Raw genomic sequence first — 20,750 nt, 5'->3', positions numbered from 1 at the left:
GTTTCCCTTCCTTATATTTACTTAAAAGCAATTTTTTCTAATTTACTACTAGCAATTTAGTAATTTTTAGTATTTAAAAAATTTTTTTCTAAAAGCTCGTCAAGCTAAATTTTGAAGCATTATTATATATTTCATCAAATATAGTATTTTGAAGTATGTAGTTGGTAAATATGAAATATGTATTTAGTAAATAAGCATAAATACATACCATTTTCTAATAAGTCAGTCCTGCTGCTGGTATTATTTTTTAAAGCAATTAAACCAGCTACATATTTTATAATATGATATTACAGCGACCTGAGTGGGTCGCTGGGGATGGTGAGAGATGGACGGTGAATCTTGTTTCTTGATCAGAAGGCTGGATTTATTGATACATGATATATAATACATTATGACTATACTAAATAGAATAAAGAGAGAAGTTGCAGAGGCTTCCTAAGCTAAGAATAGAAAGAAAGAATCTATAACAAAGTTGTGTCCAGGGACTCTGTCCCCAATTTGCAGCTGTGATTGGCCCTTAATTATAAACATGGGAACATGAACCAGTCACACAGGTGCATCCTATTACATTCCACAGCAGCTGATAACAATGGTTTACATTCTTATTCTGGGGGCCCTTGCTTCCCAGAAGCTACAGAAATCTGAAAGAAAGGATTTCTGTGAAAAAATGTCTGCGACAATATGAAATTCTCCAAATACGTCCTCCCCTGAAATGCCATATGTGTCTATGATCACATAACTGTAACTAAAGCACTAAAATTTCAGTTATATAGAAAATAATGAAACCTTATAAGGCCCTAAATAGGCAAAACACTTTTTTAATATGGAATACAATATTATTTGCTTCTATTTGCAGAAGTACCTGCCAGTCAGAATTTAGACAATTGGTTGTCTGGGTACACCATTCAGTGGTAGTTCAAGATATTAGTTATTTGGTATAATAACTATGAATTATTATAACAGGTGTATTGCAGAACAGAATGTAAGGAGTAAACACCTTAGAAAAATTGTGCTCATTCTCCTTTGGTTTTGAGTCCTTCATGTTTTGGTCCTATATGCCTCCAGCTCTCTGTCAGGAAGTGCTGCATTTCTTTTGAATCTCTGGCAGCTTAGGATCCTACTACAAAGTTGTAACGGAGGGCAAGAAAAAGGGCTTTGATATGGCAGAGAGCTCATATTACATGGAATAGTGTAAGAGGCAAGTATGATAAGCAGCGTCACCAAGCTGTTTATCTTCAGCTCTTCAAGGTATCACTAGAGGGTGCCAGGTACCAGGCCATAATGATGAACTACTTCATAGGTGTTATGAAGATAAAATTATTTGTACTGTAAACAAAGACAGACATTAGTGGGTGCAAACCTGTTGAAAAGTTCATAATTTTACCAATACAGGATAGTTAATTAGAGTTCTTTGTTTAATCTGGAACAGTTTGGATACATGTGATTTTCTGTTTAATCATATTCCTGAGATCAAGTTAATTTAGGTAGGATTTTCTATGATATTCATCTTAAAAGCAGTAATTTCCAAGCTTAAAATATCCTGTTTTAAACAGATCTTCATTTTGTGCAGTTGCATTTAGTATCGGGTATAGACAACTCTTTTATATATTAGCAAATAAGTGATGGAATAAGTAATACATGTTGATTTATGATGATATTTGGTGTGTGCATAAAATATGGCATTTAGTGTATGCAGTATCACACAGTGAACATTTGTGCTGAAGTAGGTTAATATAGGAAAATTCAGACTGAGCATTTAACTTAAAGCTTTGAATCAGAGAAATTTCTTCGCAGTCCAGTATTCAGGGTTTTATTTTCTGTCAAGGATTGAAAAAGAAAACCTATAGACTCAGAATATCCTGATTCCATTTCACAGGTGGTGTTGGTGATGAACACTATGGACACAGATGGGCTTTTTTATACTATATAGCATTTATTTCACACTCTTGCTAAATGCAAATGCCTTCTATTCACACTATGAGTTTGAATTTCCAACTCAAATTTAATTACAGGAGCTTGGCTTCTCCATTGAGGGGTGACAGCCAAAATTACTTTCTTGATGTTCTGAATTGCAATTTTGACAAGTTCCTGCTAATGTTAATGAATTGTCTTTTGTTTTTGTTTACTTTTGTTTTTTCCCCACCAAAATACTTTAAAAGTGTTTGAGCTACTGAGTATTTGTAATGTCACTGTATGATTTTAACAATGTGAACATTGATTTCACAAAATATGCAAAAAATTTAGGTGTTTGATATGGAAGGAATTAGGCATTTGTTAATGAAACTTATATTGTGACAATTATTTAATGAGTTTTCTGAAGTGTCTGAATGAAACATTTTATGTAAAGATTGTTATCACAATGAAAGTACATTAGCACCCTTACCTGAAGGAAAACAAAAGCATCCATCACAGAAAATTGCTGGCAGAAAAATACTTCCTATTGCACCAAAAAATGCAACCTTTACACTTTGAATCAGTGTTCAATTTTGTTCATCAAAATAGGATATTAAAATTATTTTATGTTGTAACATCTTTATCCTGATTTCTTAGCCAATGATCAAACTTAGCCATTAATTGTTCTTGTAAGTTGATATTTGAAATCTTATTGAGCATGGTTAGTCTTTTTTAATAAGAAAAATTTTGGTAAACTGCCATGACATTTTAAAGACTGATTGGTGTGGCTTAGGGAAATACATAATTCAGAAGTTAACAATAGAATGGAAATATAGTTGCTAAGAATAGAAAGTAATTTTTTTCTTGAAACTTTGCTTTGAGGTATTAATGACACAGGGAATACCATACTTGATAAAGGCTGTACAAATGATTCACCGTGTTTCAAAATATTACAATACTTCTGAGAGAATTACATCATTACTTATAAAGGTAAGTATATTAAACAAAATAGTAATTACAAAACTGGGTGACTTTTCAGAAGAAAAAAAATTTTGTTTAAATCAGTAGAGCATTAAAAATGTAAAAAGAGTTTAAAAATGGTAGTAAGTAGTGGGGTTCTGTAAGGGAAAGAAAAAGAACTCTGTTGATTACGAGAGGATTAAACTTGGATTGCAGATTTCTCTTCTGAAAGGAGCTTTGTTTGTTCTTGGTTCATCAGTGTTAATTTTTTTTTATTCTTAATTAATCTTCTGATCTGAATTAATCTGATCAGTTGTTTTCTAAGTCACAGAATCTGCAAAGGCTCTTTTTCTCTCAGCCTGGATGACCTAATGGCAGATGGCCATCAATCTGACTAGGCTGTTCCTCCAAAAAGTGAGAAAGATAAAAGGTTCCTGTTTTCTGAAGAAAGTCATACTTGAAAAGTTAATTGAATTTCAGATCAAAAACTTTCCCTCCTTAAAGAGAAAATTGAGACTGGCTGTGCATTTATACCAATGTCTTTTGCAGAATCCAGATATCCATTGCATGCAAAGATGGTTTGTACAATGATTTTCTAGAAAAGAAATCCTTCCTAACTAAGCCACACACCTCCAGTAAGCATTCAGGGGAAATTCACAGTAGACCCTCATTACACAGACACACATTTTTTGTTTCTTTACACCACAGAGTTCAGCATAAAATTTTGTTGCATTTCAATTTGAACTAGGATATTAAGAAGTATATGCTCTTTTGAATCTCTATCTATTCATCGCTGTGGCTGTTTTCTATATATCACATTAGGTATATATTACCTATCATAAATGGGTCTTTGTACATTTGTATATTGACTCTTGCTACTGTCTATTATTTAATGGTTTAAGGGAGTAAGTATTTCATTACAGAGGCTAATAGCAAACTGGTTACATGAAGCCATGCTTGAAATAGCAAGGAAAAATCTGTATTTTAATCCAGTAGGTTAAGGTCCCTATTTACTGGTTTTTTCCACTTAATGATCATCAACAGTGACACTGGAGGTCCTATCTCCAGCTTCATCAGTAATTTTCTTAAAGTTTGAAGCCGCCTTTGGTATGGCAGTTTCCAGTCTTTTTTCAATTAGGAGTACTTAATGCCTGCTTTACAGTAGCCTCATGTCAGTGTTGCCTTTTTCCCAACCCAAAAATGAAACTTGAGATAATTTTAGTAAGGAGGTAATATAAAAGAGGATCTTTAATGAAGGCCTTCAGAGGAAGTTATGGAATAATGTCCATGAAAGCCTACCCCTACAAGGATAAGTACACATTTATATGTTTTAGGAAATTAGCATAGTTGATATAAATCACCAATTAGGAGTACAAGTGGTGCAATTTTCCTTCAGGTCAAGCCCCTTCTCTGGAGTCCCCCCTTCAGCACTAGTTGTGCTTTGTCCATGAGAATGCATCTCGAAGAGTTGTTCTTGACTTTGGCTCCCAGGTAGAACCAAGATAGCACTGGGGCCTTGTTCCTCTCATGGCTTGAAACTCTGGAATTTGTTTTGTCTTTCTGCTTAGGGAAAGGCCATGGAAAAGTACTGGGAAAACTAGCTACTAACAAATATATGTGCAAAGAATACAGAGAACATATAAAAAAAAAAAGACAAAACCCAAACAACACCATCAGGAGAATCGTTTTGAATTCTTCATATTATTTAATAGACAAAAAAATTTTCTACCTGTAGCTGTTCTCTGTGGTATGTCTTCTGTATCTGCACATACTCCTCTCTCTCCTTCTGTCATGACTAAATTTGGATTTTTGTGGTTGAGAAGTGAAAGAATGGTTGAGAAGTAGAAGAATGTTTTTTCCTTTTTATAGCCACAGGAAATCAAGGTAAAGCCATACTGCTAGGATAAAAAATTCTCTAAGAGCAGTCCTTAAATAAGTGCTGCAAGTGTAAAGACAACAATGTAAGTGAAGAGTAGTTGGAACTCAATAAGTTCTTTTTGTTCTTGAATTTTGATTGATGACATTCTGTGTTTATGTATTGCTGCAGTTATAGGACTTACAAATATGTCCTGGGACTTACATATACTTCTGGGGGTGTTCTCAGAGTTTTTATAGGGTGTTTGTTGTATATATTGCATGTATTTTTTAGCCACTTTCCTCAAGTGAAATTTATTCCAAATTTGATTGATAGTATTGACATGTATATGAGAATTTTATTAGATTTTGAGAAACAGAAAAATTTACTGTTAAGCTTAAAATTACTGTTAAACTTTTTTCATTTGTCTGTCCTAGGTTACAAACCAAATGGTCACAACATGTAAAGCATACATTACAGATGCTGGCTTGAATCGACTCTGGGATCAGGAGACACCAGTAGTCACTGGAAAAATCAATGTTTGTATTTTGGCATTATATTATTTACATGTCAAACCTCTTGATTATCCGCTGATATTGTAAGGAAGTCCATATCAATATGTACCAAGTGCTTCATACCTCTTGGCTTTTTGATTTCATGATGTTTTGAAAGTTTTCCCAAGTTTTCCCATTTACAGCAATGCCCATGGACTCATAGTCCATGGGCATTGCTGTAATTAAATAGCTTCATCTTTATCAGTGTGGTCTGTCACCGACCTTGGAATTGGCATCTTTGCTTTATGTGCAACCAAGGAATTAATATCTCACATTTTTCCATCTTGAGGAAGAGGGGCTATGGAGGAGGGCATAGCTCTGATATGGTGCCATCTTCCTCTACCCTGGAAAATCTGGTGTTTGAATAGACCCTGAGTTTGTTGCAGTACTTCCTTTCCATAAAAGATTTCCTTGCCACACCATGAAAAGTTAGTGTTAAGATAGTCTTCCTCTTCTTCATCTGATGGTGACCTATTAAGAGCAAATGCAATATGCTATGGCGAAATATGTGCAGCTGTGGGAATACTGGTTGCCAATGCTTACTTCATTTCCACGTTCTCCTTTTCTGGACTTCAGTTACTGAGTTCCACTCTTCCCCAAAAGGCATAGAATACAGAGGAAGAATCACTTCCCTAGTCCTGCTGACCACACTATTGCTCATAGAGGCCAGGATGCCACTGGCCTTCTTGGCCATGTGAGCGCACCACACTGCTGCTCATGTTCGGTCTGCCATCAACCAGTACCCCCAGGTCCCTCTCTGGCCACTGTCCAGAGACACTCTGTCCCCAGCCTGTAGTGCTGCAGGGGTTTATTGTGGCCAAATGCAGGGCACAGCACTTGGTCTTGTTAAACACCAAATTTCTGATTTCAGCCAATTTATCCAGCCTGTCTAGATCCCTCTGCAGAGCCTTCCTACTCTCCAGCAGATCTACATGGACACCCACATTTGCAAATTGGCTGATGGTGGACTCAGTCCCCTTATCTAGATCATCAGTGAAGATATTAAAGACTGGGCCCAACACTGATCCCTGGGGACACCAGGGTGGCTGCCAACTGGATGCAACACCATTCTCCACCACTCTCTGGTTACTGTGCTCTACTGCTGCACGTTCGTTCATATGTTGCGAACACTTTCTTCAGATACTGAAAGAAAATCACTCACTGTTTTTAAGTTGTTGGTACCTCTTGACTGAAACCAGATTAAGTGATAACTAATGGCTTTGGAATGTCAATCGGTTTGAGTACTCTAGTCCCTTACTCATAAGCATAGCATAATGAATATGGTTTTCTTTCCTTCACCTTTTAGGACTGCATATATCTGTTGAGAGAATATCAGAAATGCTTCCATGAAGCCAGGCAAGAGACTTCTAAAAATCTAGGGGAAAAGGCATTGGAAGTATCAGAAATGTACATTTTTGGAAAATCTGAAGCATTTTGTAGGAGATTAGAAAAAGTGAGTATATTGGGTGCTGTTGTTATTGGCAAAGAAGAAGCTTCTCTCCAAAGACCAGTTTACAAAGTGCATGCTTGCCGACATAAATTCTCTTAATCATCCTTTAAAGGAGTCTGTAACTCTCTATTGAGAGAATTTAGGCACTTCCACAGATTAAGTCATCCCAATGATTGATGCTATTACCTCACAATTGCCTTCTCAACTTGCCAATTTATCTCTTTTAGTGTGGAGAGAAATAACCTGACCTAGATTCAGATCATTATTTTTAGAGGTTTAAAATTATGTGAAAAGTAACACACTTCTGTTTTTTTTTTTTTTTTTTAATTACTTTAAAAACTCATGTTTACTGCCAAGCAGAATTCTTCAGATGATTCTGCTGCTTGGTGTCATCTTAACATTTAGCTTGGTAATGCAGTGAAGGGGTTTTAAACTAACATTCTTGAGTGGAAAAGGTAATAGGTGCTTCTTGGTACAGATTAAGGTCAGACAAGGGATAAGATGATAATCATCACAAGGTAGGAATTCTGTGAGTCTTTGATGTACTTTTTTATCACTCAATATACATACTAATCTGTAGGGTTGTGGTTTTTTATTCTTTGATATATCTTTTTGTCATAAGTCTGCCATGTTTTAACTCCTTTTCTGCATTATCCTATTGGATCTAGCAGTAAAACATAAAAAACCCTCTTTATCCTTAAGAAAAACAGTTATTATTTTACTTTGTGTTGCGTTGTGGTGACAACTGATGTTGAAAACTGGATTAACCATGCCTCAAGTATTGAAGATACTTGACTCAGAAACAACACATTTGTGAATGCAGTAGCCAGAAGAGTGGCTGTTGAATATTTTATTTTGTTCAGGTTTTAGTTTATAGAGGAAATAACAAAGAATTCATTATGAGCATGAATATAACATCTTTATTTCAGATAATGGAAATGATAGCCATAGAACAGAATTTTAATGCACTGACTCAGTGTGCAATTGAAGGTATAGATCTTATGGCAGTAAAATTCAAAAATATCTACCACATTTTTCAAAAGAAACCATATGACACCCTTGATCCACAAGTAACAGAATTTGATGTGGATTTTGTGAAATTCAAGACAGAAGTTGAACGTTTAGAGGTGAGTAATATTATTATAACTTACTTGGGAAAGAATTTATGGAACTGATTGTCAGTGGGATGTTGGATTGTGAACAGGCTACATTGTTCTTCTAAACAGCATGGAGTTTGTGTTTGTCTGGAGGGAGATTTTTTCCATTCCTTCTCCTTTTTTCAAAGGAAGGTGTAAAATATATCAAACAGTGCTTAAGGATGATTTTCATTCTGTGGCCAAAATGACAAAAATTGTGATACCTGAGAGAATGATCTATGTGAAAGTCATTTATTAGCCTGAAGAAATGTGGTCAAATTTTAGGCAGAATAAATTTGCAACTAATTTGTTTATTTCATAGAATTGTATGACATTTTAGAGATTATTTGACTGAAAATGACTATTTAATAATTGTATTAAGCGTGGCATTATGAAGGCTGCTATTTTGTGCTATAAGTGTGCTTTAAGTAACAATTTCAAATGCTACTATGTTAAGAAAGTATCATCAAAATACTGGTTTCTGACCTGAAAACCCACACTGAATTGTGTATTCTTTAGACACAGCTACAGAATTTTATGCGCACCTGTTTTCAGAAAATTTTGTCTTCACAGAATTCACTTCAGTTACTTCAAAGGTATTTGCAACTATGTTTTAAAATATTTTAAAGTAACTTGAAATTACTGATTTCCACAATTGAAACAGCCCAGCAAATTTTAAAACAAACAGCCTAATTGAGATTTTTTAATTACTGATATTCTGAACTACATAATAATGAGAAAATATATGTTTTATCTTTCTTATGGGAATCAATATATTCTTTTTCTTAATTTCATTAGAATATTATTATACACAAGAATATACTAAAGGAAAAGCCTAAAACATACTAAGCAACAACTACCAAAATACCCACCAGAGCAGAAATTTTCAACTTGTTTAAACTTCCTTAAAGAAAAAGGTTTTCCAGGTTTAAAATAATTTCCTAGATGTTTGCTTATTTCAGTTTATGTAATGTTCATATACCTCAAGGTAAATTAAAACAGTTATTATTTTAGAAATGTAATTTTGGGTCATTTTTGTCAATTTTTAATACAGGTTTCAAAGTCTGAATATGCCATGCCTACAAGAGGAAACAGCAAATACAATTAGTTCTATTCTTCAACATTATGTAGCAGAACTTGAAGCTACTAAAAAGGTATTTAATTTCTTTCCAGTAAGTTGTAAACATCATATTAAAATAGGAGAAAGCATTTTAATATGAATAATTTTTATTTTTTCTGCCTCTTTCACTAATTTACTCCCAATTCTCAATTTATCCTACTTCTGTTTTCCTGTTACAGGAAAACAGGCCTTAGTGAGTGGGCAGCAGAATATGCAGAACTGCTCTTGTAGGCAAATTTGTCCTCACAATTTTACTTTATAATCAAAATATTTTCTGTTATTCCTTCATAAATTAAATTTAAAGAAGCATGTTCTTTGCTGGTTTAAAGAAGCATGTTCTTTGCTGGCTGTGTACATTTCTTGCTTATACCTTTTGGATTTCTTTATTAAATGAGGCTTCTGCAGTTAATTTGCATGTATAAGTAGTTATTATCAATTGCTGTGGCTGCATAAAATACATGTAAAATATAGGAGAATTGCATTTATGTTCATTATGAAGGAATTTTTCATGATTTTTGTCGTGCACCCTGACTGAAGTATAATGAGAATTAAGTTCTGGCAACTGCTCATATCACTTGACTGTAAACTATTACTTTGTCCATAAAATAAACATCTGCAACAGAACTAGATGTCTAAACTCCCTTTCTACTAAAGAAAGAAAGAAAGAATTGCTCTAGAGTGAGTTAATCTGATCAATTTTATACAGCGTCCTGAAGATTTAAATAATTCCCTCCAAATAACCATTTTTCTTCAATGAATATAAAGGGAATCTGGAATACCAGATTGTTGAAAAAGGTTTTTTGACATGTTTACATTTCATAAGATCAATGATAGAAGTTTGCACAAGGAGCCAGTATCTATAAACTCTGCAGTTATTAGAAAGTTTTTCCTCCTAACAGTGATTTAGAACTGTAGCCTAGCAAGGCTGTGCTGAACCACTTTTTACAAAACCACTCTTTCCTTTCCCTACCCATACACTGTTTATAACAATCCCTGAACCCCTAAATTCTGGCTTAACTAGATGAACAGATTTTTAGCAGCACTGCTTGCTTAAAAATCATGTAGCCCACCCTTAGTTGTATTTTTTCCCAGACAAAAAAAAACCTGATAAGTACATTTACTGAGAGGGTTTCATCCAGGTAAGTTCCTCTCAAGGTCATTGTGAAGCTGCTTGGATTTCTTTGATTGGGGCCACCGGAGACAAGGTAGGGCTAAGACGTTCTAGTTAGTGAGTAGTTGTGTCATCACAGCCTGAGTTCACGTGCCTAATGTTGGGTGGCTCCAAATACTCCTTTTTTTCTGTCAAAGAACACGTCTTGATTCTGCTGACTAGTTTTAACTACTTATTTGATATTACTAAATTGCCTTTTATCTTTGTCAAGCAAGTTATTTCTAATAAAATGTTGCTCTTACTGCAATGCTGGTTCTAAAGTGACTGAATACTTTGCCATTGCATATTTCATACAGTATAAATTTAGGCCTTTTTTTGTTTTATTTTGTTTTAACTCAGCCATTCGCTGAGCAGGAGACATTCTTTTTTCATCTTGGGCACAGATAAAAACACGGGCTTTGTATCCAGGAGTATCTACGTGCATTTTAGTTAGGAGTTAGTAGAAAAGTGCATACCATAGAATGCTAAATTATTGTGATTTGGAAGGGACCCACAAGAATCACTAAGTTCAAATCCTGAAATATTATCTAATAGTCAGATGTGTGTGTCTGAAGAACAGTGCTGATGTTTCTATTCAGGAAAAAGCTCTCAGTTAACAGTCTAGCTTGGGCCTCTGCCGAGGCCAGTTCCAAGCAAAGGAGGAGAAGCCCCACAAGAGTTCTCCTGACACCACTTCCTTAAACAGCTTGTTTTCACAGCAGATGGCTTCAAAGTCAGGGGTCAGACTTGATCGTGAGTACTGGCTGCTCTGCCCCAGGGTTCACAGTGCCTTTTGCTGCACTCAGGTCTCTGTCATAAGCGAGCACAGCTGAGAAACTGCATGAGATAATGGAGACAGGAGAGGTACCAGCGTTGAGGTGTGTGCATCTTTGAAGGGTAGCAAGTCAGGGAAGAAATATATTTTTCTGTCCATGAGCTGTTGTGTGACACAATGCAAATTTAATCTGTTTGGGAGGAGGAAGAAATTGTGCTACCAAAGAAAACAGTTTAGCATTTCAATAGATTTTTTTAAATGCATCTGTTTAATGATATTGTTCTTGCTATAGCTTTACCAAACACAGAAAGATGACCCTCCTCTTGCTCGAAACATGCCACCTATTGCAGGAAAGATACTGTGGGTGAGACAGCTATTCAGAAGGGTAAATGAGCCAATCAGCTATTTCCATGTAAGTTGATGTGCGGAAAAATTAGGTGTTTTGTGTAACTGTGAACTGTCTTCAGTAGGGTAATCATACGATTTCTGGTTATGATTGCATCACTTGTTATATGCTAAGGAACATTTTTCTTTGTATGTTTATACTTCTCTGCAGTAAGCCTTGTGGATCCAAGATGTAGTGTTGGAATAGAACAGACTAGACTATTTCAGTTGAAAATAACTTTGAAGAATTCTTGAAATGTTTGAGTGATTCTCCTACAAAGCGTCTAGGGTCTCATGCCAAGTTAACTTCTGTGTGAGAGAGGTTTTCACTTTCTTGTTTCCCTTGGATGGGAATAATGATAATCTAAATCTGTTCCAAGGAAAACAGATATTAATATTGATTAAAAAGGAAACTTTTACAATAAATTTTCACTTATTCAATTTTGAGTAGAACTGAGTATCCATTTCACTGTGAATTGCAGGTATCTATGACAGTATATTAAGTAATTGCTCTTAGTGATGTTAAATGTTTAGTATTTATCCCTTACAAGTTCTTACTGACTTTATTGCCCTGTAAATTTGACTCATTAATATTTGATACAGTTTTTAACACCTCTGTCAGTATAATTCATAGTATTAACCGACACTATGTATAGACAATACTTAAATTGAGAAAAACCCAAGTGGTATGGATGGTTTTGGATATAGTTTTAATTTGAATGTGCTGTGTTTTAACAGAAACATTCAGATATCTTGGCAAGTCCAGAAGGTAAAGCAGTTGTTCAATCATACAACAAACTTGCATATGTATTGGTGGAGTTCGAGGTAGTCTATCATAATGCATGGCTGAAGGAAATGTCACAATTACAATATCGTAAGTAATTAAATATGTACTTGTTCTTTAAATTTTTGTTGGATAGTAAGTTAACATAAATCAAATCAGATTTTTTTTAAAGCTTCATTTACCCTTAACATGCGCAAGTGAATCATGATCCAATTATCAGACTCGGTAATACAATCTCAGTGCTTTACTGACCTTGATGCTGGGTATTGATGCAGAGGATTGCAGATTTGGTACACTGTTTGACTGTACAGATGACTGTAAACATTAGTGACAAAAATTTTGGTATTTAAATTCTCTATGTGTACTATGCAATAATTCTTTCTGGGTTTTTCTTTTTCCAGTATAATAATTCATAAAGTTGTATTGCTCCAGTCCCTCTAAGGACAAATATATTGTTATTAAACACCTAGAAATGTTTGATAGTCTCCAGCATTGTGTTTCCTGGTACTTAGAGAACTAATTTCATGATTTTTTAACTTGGGCTGAGAAAAGTTATGACACAAATAAGACTGGATCTCAGGCTTGTTTAGATTATGAAGAGAAAGGCAGAAAGTTAATATGATGGGTTGTGTATTTTCTTTAACTGAAAACAATATGAAACTATTTCACAAGTAACTCTACATACTTAATCACTATATTTTAACATTAGAAATATGGATTTCATAGTAATTTATAGAATTTGAACAATTGTTTGCTTTTGAAACTGATACTAGAATGTCTTTACAGTCTTACAATCCACGATATTTGTGCGTCATCCTACAACTGAGAAGCTCCTGGTTAATTTTGATCCCCAGATTCTAGAGATTGTGCGAGAGACAAAATGTATGGTAAAGTTGGGTCTAGAAGTACCAGAGCAAGCATTCAAACTAGCAATATTAGAAGATGAATTGAAGTCAAACAAGTTGAAGTTAGAGGTAAACTTTAAAAGTATTGTGATTGCTGTTCAAAAAAATTTTAAAAAGAGTGTGTTTAAACATGGATTTTTTTCTATAGCTAAAAATTAAAGCTGGGTAAGAGGTAGTTCAAGGTAAATTTGCGGAATACACAGGTGAACATAGAAAATCTAATTTGAAAACCCCCTGTTAAGTCCTGTGTGGCCTGGTAGTTACTTAAATATAAGAATATATACTTCATATATCCAATGGCACACTAATTATACTTTGGTCATGAAATAATTTAAGCTATACAAATAGTTTTCACAGTCAGAAAAACAGTAAAATGCAGGGGTTTAGAGTTTTTGACAATAAACATTGGAGTTAGTCTGGTTTGGAATTGTGAAGAATTTTGAAGAACTTTGCAGGTTACCTGCAAGAGAATTACATTTGTTATATCTATTGTAGTCTCTGCTATGGTGTTATTTCAAGAGCCTGTATCTTGGGGAGCCTGTATCTTGTGCATCATACAAGACTTCTCTGTGTGTGTGTGCATATGGCATAAGAGAAGAGGATATTTTAAAACTGACTTGAGCATCTAAAGACTATGATACGCAATATTAAGAGGATATTGCAAAGATTAAGCTGTCTTCAGTTCTAGAGAAAGTTCGTTCTTTTTCTGGCTTTGTGCCTTAAGAAAGTGCTACCAAAAGGTGGCTTTTATTTCTCCTTCTACAGCATAATACAAATTCATTACATTCCAGAAATGATTTTCATAGGTATGTAATGTCTGTGTAAAATTCTACATTTGTTTTCAAATACAGCATTGTGCAGCTTTCAATATCGTTTTTCAGATGATTTGATTGTATGACAAATTGTTTTCTTGAGTAAAGAAATGCTTTAAATATTCTGTTTGATGCTATCCTTTCTAACAATCTACAGGCTATTATTGAATCTTACGAAGAATTGTGTCAAGGAACACGAAACGTGTTTGTAAATCTTTTTGCACCAAAAATGCAAATGGTTAGTATTGCTGCATGCACTTCAGTATACCTCATAAGATCTTAAAATACCTTAATAATAATTTATGATTCTGAAATATTTAGATGGATCTGCATGTTGTGAGCTTAATGGATTTTTCTGAGACCTTTAAGACTAAAAATCTGGTTTTTTGATCCTTCATACAGTTCTCAAATAATGTGCTTTACAGTCAAATAATCTTAGTGCCTGTGAGATAGAAGACCAGTAGAACAAAAAATATGGTCTTTGAAGTCTATCTCCACAAATCTCTGGCTTTAACATGGAAATTTGCTCAGAAGGAATTATTAACTTTTTTAATTGAGTCTCTTCAGTGATGTACAATGCTACACTATGATGTTTTATGCTATACTAAAAGTACAGTTTTATTGGAGATGCAGGATGTCTATCCCACAAGCCATTTTGTTTTGCCAGACATTTACAAGTGTACATATGTTAATGTTTTAAGTAACCCTCCCCATTTTGTTTGTGAGAGTCACACTGAAAGGTTGCAGAGTTTGTGTAAGTGTGTATAACTACAAAGTTGGACAGAAGTTTGAGAAACTAAAGACCTGAGGCTATAGTATGCACTACCCTCCCCTTCCTTTCTATTGCATAAATTTCTTTGACCTTTTTTATTGGAAACTTGTAACCTCCCTTACACACCACTCTGTTTTATAAGCAATGTTAGTAAATATAATAATAGAACTTGTTTTAATTGTTTTCTCTTGTGGTTTTGGTGGTTTTTTTTTAATCTATTAAATTATATCTTTATGCTTAGATGGAAGCTGTGTTGAGGCAAGGACTTACCATGTTGACTTGGTCATCTGTCACACTGGAAACTTTCTTTAAAGAAGCTCATCAAATTCAGCATATATATAGTCAGCTTTTGAGAAGGGTAAACATTTGCTCACTATATAAATAAGACCAATACCTTACAGAAATTATTTCTAGGATCCTATATTTCATATTCAAACATAATCTGTACTTATTTTTGTACCATACCTACAAATTTTATTGCTTTTTAAATTAGGTTGCTTTTCTTGGAGTAGGGATACACTCAATGATTCTCTCCTATTATTGCCATCATATATAGTTGATTTTTCCTTCTGTCCTTAAAATAGAATCTATTTCCACTTGTTGTCTTAAAATTCTGTGGCTTTCACTCTGATTTTCAGAGCCAATACCTGTCTTTGAGTGCTTGTCCATGGCTGCAGCTGCATAAAAGACACTTCCATGTAAAAACTGTTGAGTGGAGAACTTTGGAGCATTAATTCTATCTGTAGCAGGCATGTTGTGCAGCCCATAAAATAATGAAGGAGATTATGCTCTTTTCTCACAGTTCTCTGGATTCTTCTCTGTGCTCTTTTACTCTCTTGATATTCATCACATAATTTCTGAATTAATTTGATTCCATATTTAATATCTACATAAGTAATCTGGATGATGGCATAAAGTGTACCCTGACAATGTTTGCTGGTGACACCAAGCTAAATGGGAAAGTAGAAGGACACCCGACAGGAAGACCTGAATAGGCATGAAGAGCAGACTTGTAAGAACCTTACAAAGTCCAGCAAGGACAAATTAAGGTCTTTCACCTGGCCAAACATCATCCAGGAGTGCAGCATAGGCTGAGATCTACCTGACCTGGGCATCCTTGTGGATAACAAGTTCAGTGTGAGTGAACAGTGTGCTGCTCCAGCAAAGAAATTCAGCAGGATGTTGGGTTGCATTAATAAGCAGTGGTAACAAATCACCATCTTCCTCTACTTGGTGCTGGTGAGGCCAAACCTGGAAATATATTCAGTTTTGGTCCCTGCTATACAGAAGACATTTGGAGAGGGTTCAGAGAAGGGCCACAACAATGATCAGAGGACTGGGAAGCCTGACGAATTATGAAAAGTTGAGAGAAATGGTTTTTTTCAACCTTGAGTAAAGAAGGCTTAGGGGAAACCTTATCATCATGGTGTAATATATGAAGATTGGCTGCAAAGAAGATTGGCAGAAAGGAGACTCTCTTTTTACAATAATTTATGTGGAAAAGATGGGGAGTAATGGGTATAAGTTACTTGTGGAGAATTATCAATATGACAGAAGAGGAAAATTTTTTGCAGTGAGAAGAGTCAGCCACTGAAATAATCTCCCACTGAAAGTGGTCCATTCCCCAGTGCCAGACAGTTTTGAGACTCATCTGGACAGGGTGCTGGGCTATCTTGCCTAGGCTGTGCTTTTGCCAAGAAAAGTTGGACCACATGATCCTTGAAGTCTTCTTTCAATTTGGTATACTATGATTCTATGATTTACCATGCTTGAGGACCAGTATTGGCTTGGTTTTTTCTCAAGACTTTAACTTGACAGTCAGATTGCCCTTCTGGCTTGATGATTAAACTGTGTGACTATTATCTTTTCTATCAATATTGTAAATTGTGTTTCCTTTGTGGTAGGAGATTGTTAGTCACTAGTCAGGGTATCTAGTTTTTTTTATGTATGGTAGAAAATCATAATTATGAGCAATGCCCTCTTTGCCACTGAAACCCAAAGCTGGAAAAACATTGTCTTTGTCAGAAATGAACAGTTTTGTAAGCCTGAGTATATCAAAAATAACCATGTTTTTATGTAAATTTAGGTTGTATGTGGCTTTTTTTACTTCCCCCTCTCATATCAATTAAAAAAATTAACCTTGGTTAGACTCTTGATTTCTACAAATGGGGTATTATTGTCAAACAGGAAAAAAAGTGATGTGCAATGGAAGCATGAGGTATATTGTGAAAAACAAGATGGAATATCATAAACGCAGAGTACTTCAGATAAAAGACTAAAAGATGGACAGAAATCACTTTTACTTGGATTCTTCCATGGCAAAAAACAATTCAGTGTAGTTAACTGTATACTGATAATGCTGCAATTTAGGATCAAAACCCCAGCAAAAACGGTGTTGACTAAAAGAAGGAGAAGGACTGAAGATTAACCCATAAGCAATTTATAGTAGACCCCCCCCCACTTGCCTTGTTGCTAATCTTGTGGTCAGTAAGATCATGAACAAGTATCCAATTATATTGATGTAGCTTGTTCTATTACTCTGTTTTGTTTAATCTAGAAGCTGTGTACCTTGCATGACAGGAATGATCCAGTCTGACTTTTTGTAACTGCCTGTCTGCCTAAAACTGCAGTTAAACCAGCCAGGATTCTTTGGGAGTCTAGTAATTGTAAATAACCCTTAAGTTACCATAACTCTTGTTATTATTCACTTGGAGAATTTTCTACTCTGTAACATTCTTGCATTTATTTTTCTGCAATACATTTTTTACCTGTTAGAGTGCTCTAAAATGTAATACATTATGCTTTAAAGATAAATGTATGGTATTAATGTGGTTTTCTCTTTTTAGGTAAATATTATAACTGACGTGCGGATTGGTACATTATTAGAAGAAATATCAAGTACTTCTTTAGTTAGCTTGCCAGTAGATGATGCTCTCAAAATTGAGGATCTGTTGACTGACAATGAGGTGTGTGCCACTTTACATCTTTCAACTAGAATTTTAGGGCATGTTAGAAAAAAATGCCTTAGTAAATGAAAATAAAACTATAAAATTCTCTGAGGAAATACAGAACTTTATTTGTAATTAAATTATTTTAGTTAAAATATTTTATATGAAGATATATTGGTTCTTTGGTATTTGAGATACTTAAGCTGTAGTATGTCATAGATAATCTTGTTTAAGTGCTTTGTATTTATTGTGTATGATTTCTTGTGTATGAAGGACCTCAGAGATATACAGCCCTTCTTCCCCCCTGCTTTTTCCAAACTGTTGTTTTTAAGGAGAAGGCAAAAAATACTTTCCAACAAGTATATTTGAAAATCTAAAAGTTTTCTTAGTACAAAATAGGCTAAAAATGTATTATTTATTAAATCAGTGCAAGTAAATAAAATTATTAAGGACAGCTGAAACAGTGTTTGGGTAATTTCAGATTCAGAATGTGACCTCTCTTCAACATTCAGGATTTTTTTAAGCACCTAAAAGTACCATTGCATTTGAAAACCTGGGCTTTTTTAGACATTAAAAATATAGTGATAATATAGCAGAAGTTTTTATAAATGTACAAGTATATTTTAATAAGTATATATGTTTCATTGAAATGGTTTTGGTCTGATTAATACAATATTCAGAGAAATGTTTTTAATCTCCATCAAGAGAAACAGTAATAAGATAATCAGTGTTATCTATGACAATGCATTGATATTTTTATTTAACAGGAATATACTAAAGAATGTTCTGAGCTCTTTAACGTCAAAAGCATGCGCGTTGAAGAATCTGTTCAAGATCTAATAGAGATATTTGAAAAACATTGTCTATTTCCATCTTTTAGGCCCTCAGAATTTCAAGGTAGTCAATAATGCTTATTTAAATAAAAAATTCGGGTGGACTTTAGCTAGTTTTTATCAAAACTGATGTTTTAGCTAATTTGCTAAACAAATTTTCCTCTCACTAAAATTTCATCTATGTCACAGCTCTGCCTTCTTTAAACACTGTTAAAGTAAAACGCTAGCTCATGAAGTATGGAGATAACTCAGTTGTGGGGTTTCTAGAGTTAAAAGCTGTCCTTCTGTTTAGATTAGCAAAGTATTTGCTCTAGAGGAAGAACATTAAAGTTCCATTTCTGTCAGTCACTCATCATAACTCTCCCATGTCACATCTGGCCACCTGTAAATGAAATCCAGTGTTCCTCTCTTCTCAGCTCTGTCAGCTATTTGGTACTGTGCCTCTGTTTTTAACTTTCCTGCAGCAGTACAATTATGTGCTTTTTTGGCTGGTCAGTTTAAATTAGTATTGTCAAAGGCTGGCACTTGAATGACTGGTTTCTGCTTCTTTGAGATGTCTTACTAAGATTTTAGAAGATCCCGTATTGTTACAAGAGAAATAGTTTATATTTGAAGGAAAAAAAATGCTTTAAGGAAAATTTTATTTTGATGCTTAATCAGTAATGGAGCTCTTTTCTTTCATGGGATTTTTTTTCTTCTAGGTTCAGGTTTCTCCAGCTGTAGAGGCATAGGCAGGGTCAATACTGCAGGTGGTTCAGTAGGATGCAAGCAGAAAAACATGAAACAAAAATACTTCTCTGTCCTTTGTTAAATTGTTTATGCTTATTTTGATTTTTTGGTCATTTTCATGGATATATTAATGACTGCCAAGCCATCCTTAGTGGTAGTGCACTGTGTTTGCTAAGCTAAGGCCTATGGGCCGGTCTCTAAACCACATTCCTGGTGCGAAAAAGTGTCATGAAATAAAACCAATTTTTGGTGATCCAGGTATTACTAAATAAAAGTCAATATTTGTTTTGCCTCTAATGAGGGGACAGCATGCTTTAAATCAGAATATTTATATAATAACAACTTTCTTTTTTTTAATTTACAGGAAAAGACAAGCGTATAGCATTTGGAGGTAAAGAAAAAGCTCCTGCTGAAGGACCTAAAAGTGAAGATGGCAGGATCAGTGATAAAGAAGAAGAGTTTAAAAAGGTGTTTTGTGAAAATAAGGAAATTATTTTTAGGCCAATTGGATTAGTAAACAGGATCTTGAGTTTTGGTAGCTGCATATCTGTGTTACAGAAAGACATCACATGGAAACTGTCAAATATAATGTACAATGATGAAATAGCTTACCTAAAAAGTGCATTTGAGATGGATTTTAGTTTTCACAAGTATATTGCATTTTATTCCAGTTTTCACCTTTATTAAACAAATTCTTGACAGGAGTGGTAAGTGTAAAAACTGGAGACAATAATGTGCCTAAGCCATAACACAGGCTTTCCCTCTTGGGTAGACAGGATCTTTCATCATTTCTATCATTCTCTTCCAACTTCATCAGCAAAGATTGTCTTTGTACTTTTCCCATGAAGAATGCAGTTTCTTCATGTTCAGCAAAAAAGGAAAGTAGAAGTAAAGAACAAGGACTCTCAAAGTTGGAAGTACAAATACAATAATGCTGCGATGTTGCAATTTTTAAAAATAGTGATAATTTCATGTTGCTGTATTTTCATATTCTTGATCCAGTTGCATTTTATTGTATTTGTCTCTTATTCAAAAATGGATGCATGGGCACCAATATTCTTGAATAATTCATGGTTTAGTTTTGTGGCTTGGTTTTCTATTTGTTCTTTTTTAATATGGAGAGCTTTTCTGAAGGACCATATTTCAAACAGATTTCAGTATTCTGTATCTGAATAAGACAAGTTATTTCTTCACATCCTGTATTCTCTTTTCCATGCAGCTTTTACTTATTTACTTGCTTACAACCCCCCAACTTCTCACTTTGTGTCTTTCATGTAGCTTACAGCATAAGTTCCTTCTGACAAAATCTATTAGGTTTGACTTATGATGTTTTTGCAATAATTTTCAGGTTCCTATGTGAACATGTTGCTAAATAATGTATGGTTTATTTATTACAGAACTGTAAAGACTTACTTGCCCATTTCAGTCGCCGGCTGCTAGTCTGTCTCCAGAAATCAACCCGACTGTCTTTGGATCGGATTAGAAGAAGAATGAGTGTTCCAATGTAAGTTGCTAATGAAGGATTCCCTCAATAGTATGCACTCTTTATGAATTCTTCATGATAGTGGCAAGATCCATACAAAATCACTCTCCTATATTCAGGATGATTTCTATAGATTTATCTCTGTTTGAGCAGGCATAGATTTCAGAGGCAGAATTGTTTCAGTATAATATATCGTGCTTTGAAAAG

The 20,750-nt window shown here is 34.5% G+C and overlaps 1 protein-coding gene across 1 annotated transcript in view; it reads left to right on the top strand.

Moving 5' to 3' along the window:
• Positions 1-20,750, top strand: part of DNAH8 (dynein axonemal heavy chain 8) — a 114,859-nt gene that overhangs the window by 8,054 nt on the left and 86,055 nt on the right. Inside the window, exons 9-23 of the mRNA XM_058020273.1 lie at positions 2,776-2,883; positions 5,146-5,247; positions 6,569-6,715; positions 7,642-7,839; positions 8,368-8,444; positions 8,903-9,002; positions 11,186-11,305; positions 12,016-12,151; positions 12,848-13,035; positions 13,936-14,016; positions 14,792-14,908; positions 17,397-17,516; positions 18,266-18,395; positions 19,431-19,528; positions 20,458-20,564. Coding sequence (XP_057876256.1) covers positions 2,776-2,883; positions 5,146-5,247; positions 6,569-6,715; positions 7,642-7,839; positions 8,368-8,444; positions 8,903-9,002; positions 11,186-11,305; positions 12,016-12,151; positions 12,848-13,035; positions 13,936-14,016; positions 14,792-14,908; positions 17,397-17,516; positions 18,266-18,395; positions 19,431-19,528; positions 20,458-20,564 — 1,829 coding nt within the window. The remainder of the gene's footprint in view (positions 1-2,775; positions 2,884-5,145; positions 5,248-6,568; positions 6,716-7,641; positions 7,840-8,367; positions 8,445-8,902; positions 9,003-11,185; positions 11,306-12,015; positions 12,152-12,847; positions 13,036-13,935; positions 14,017-14,791; positions 14,909-17,396; positions 17,517-18,265; positions 18,396-19,430; positions 19,529-20,457; positions 20,565-20,750) is intronic.

This window comes from Melospiza georgiana, chromosome 3 (genome assembly GCF_028018845.1).
Source record: "Melospiza georgiana isolate bMelGeo1 chromosome 3, bMelGeo1.pri, whole genome shotgun sequence".
In the NCBI taxonomy this organism is placed as follows: Eukaryota; Metazoa; Chordata; class Aves; order Passeriformes; family Passerellidae; genus Melospiza; species Melospiza georgiana.
Note: the sequence above shows the minus strand (reverse complement) of the source record. Positions and strands in the feature narration are given on the sequence as shown.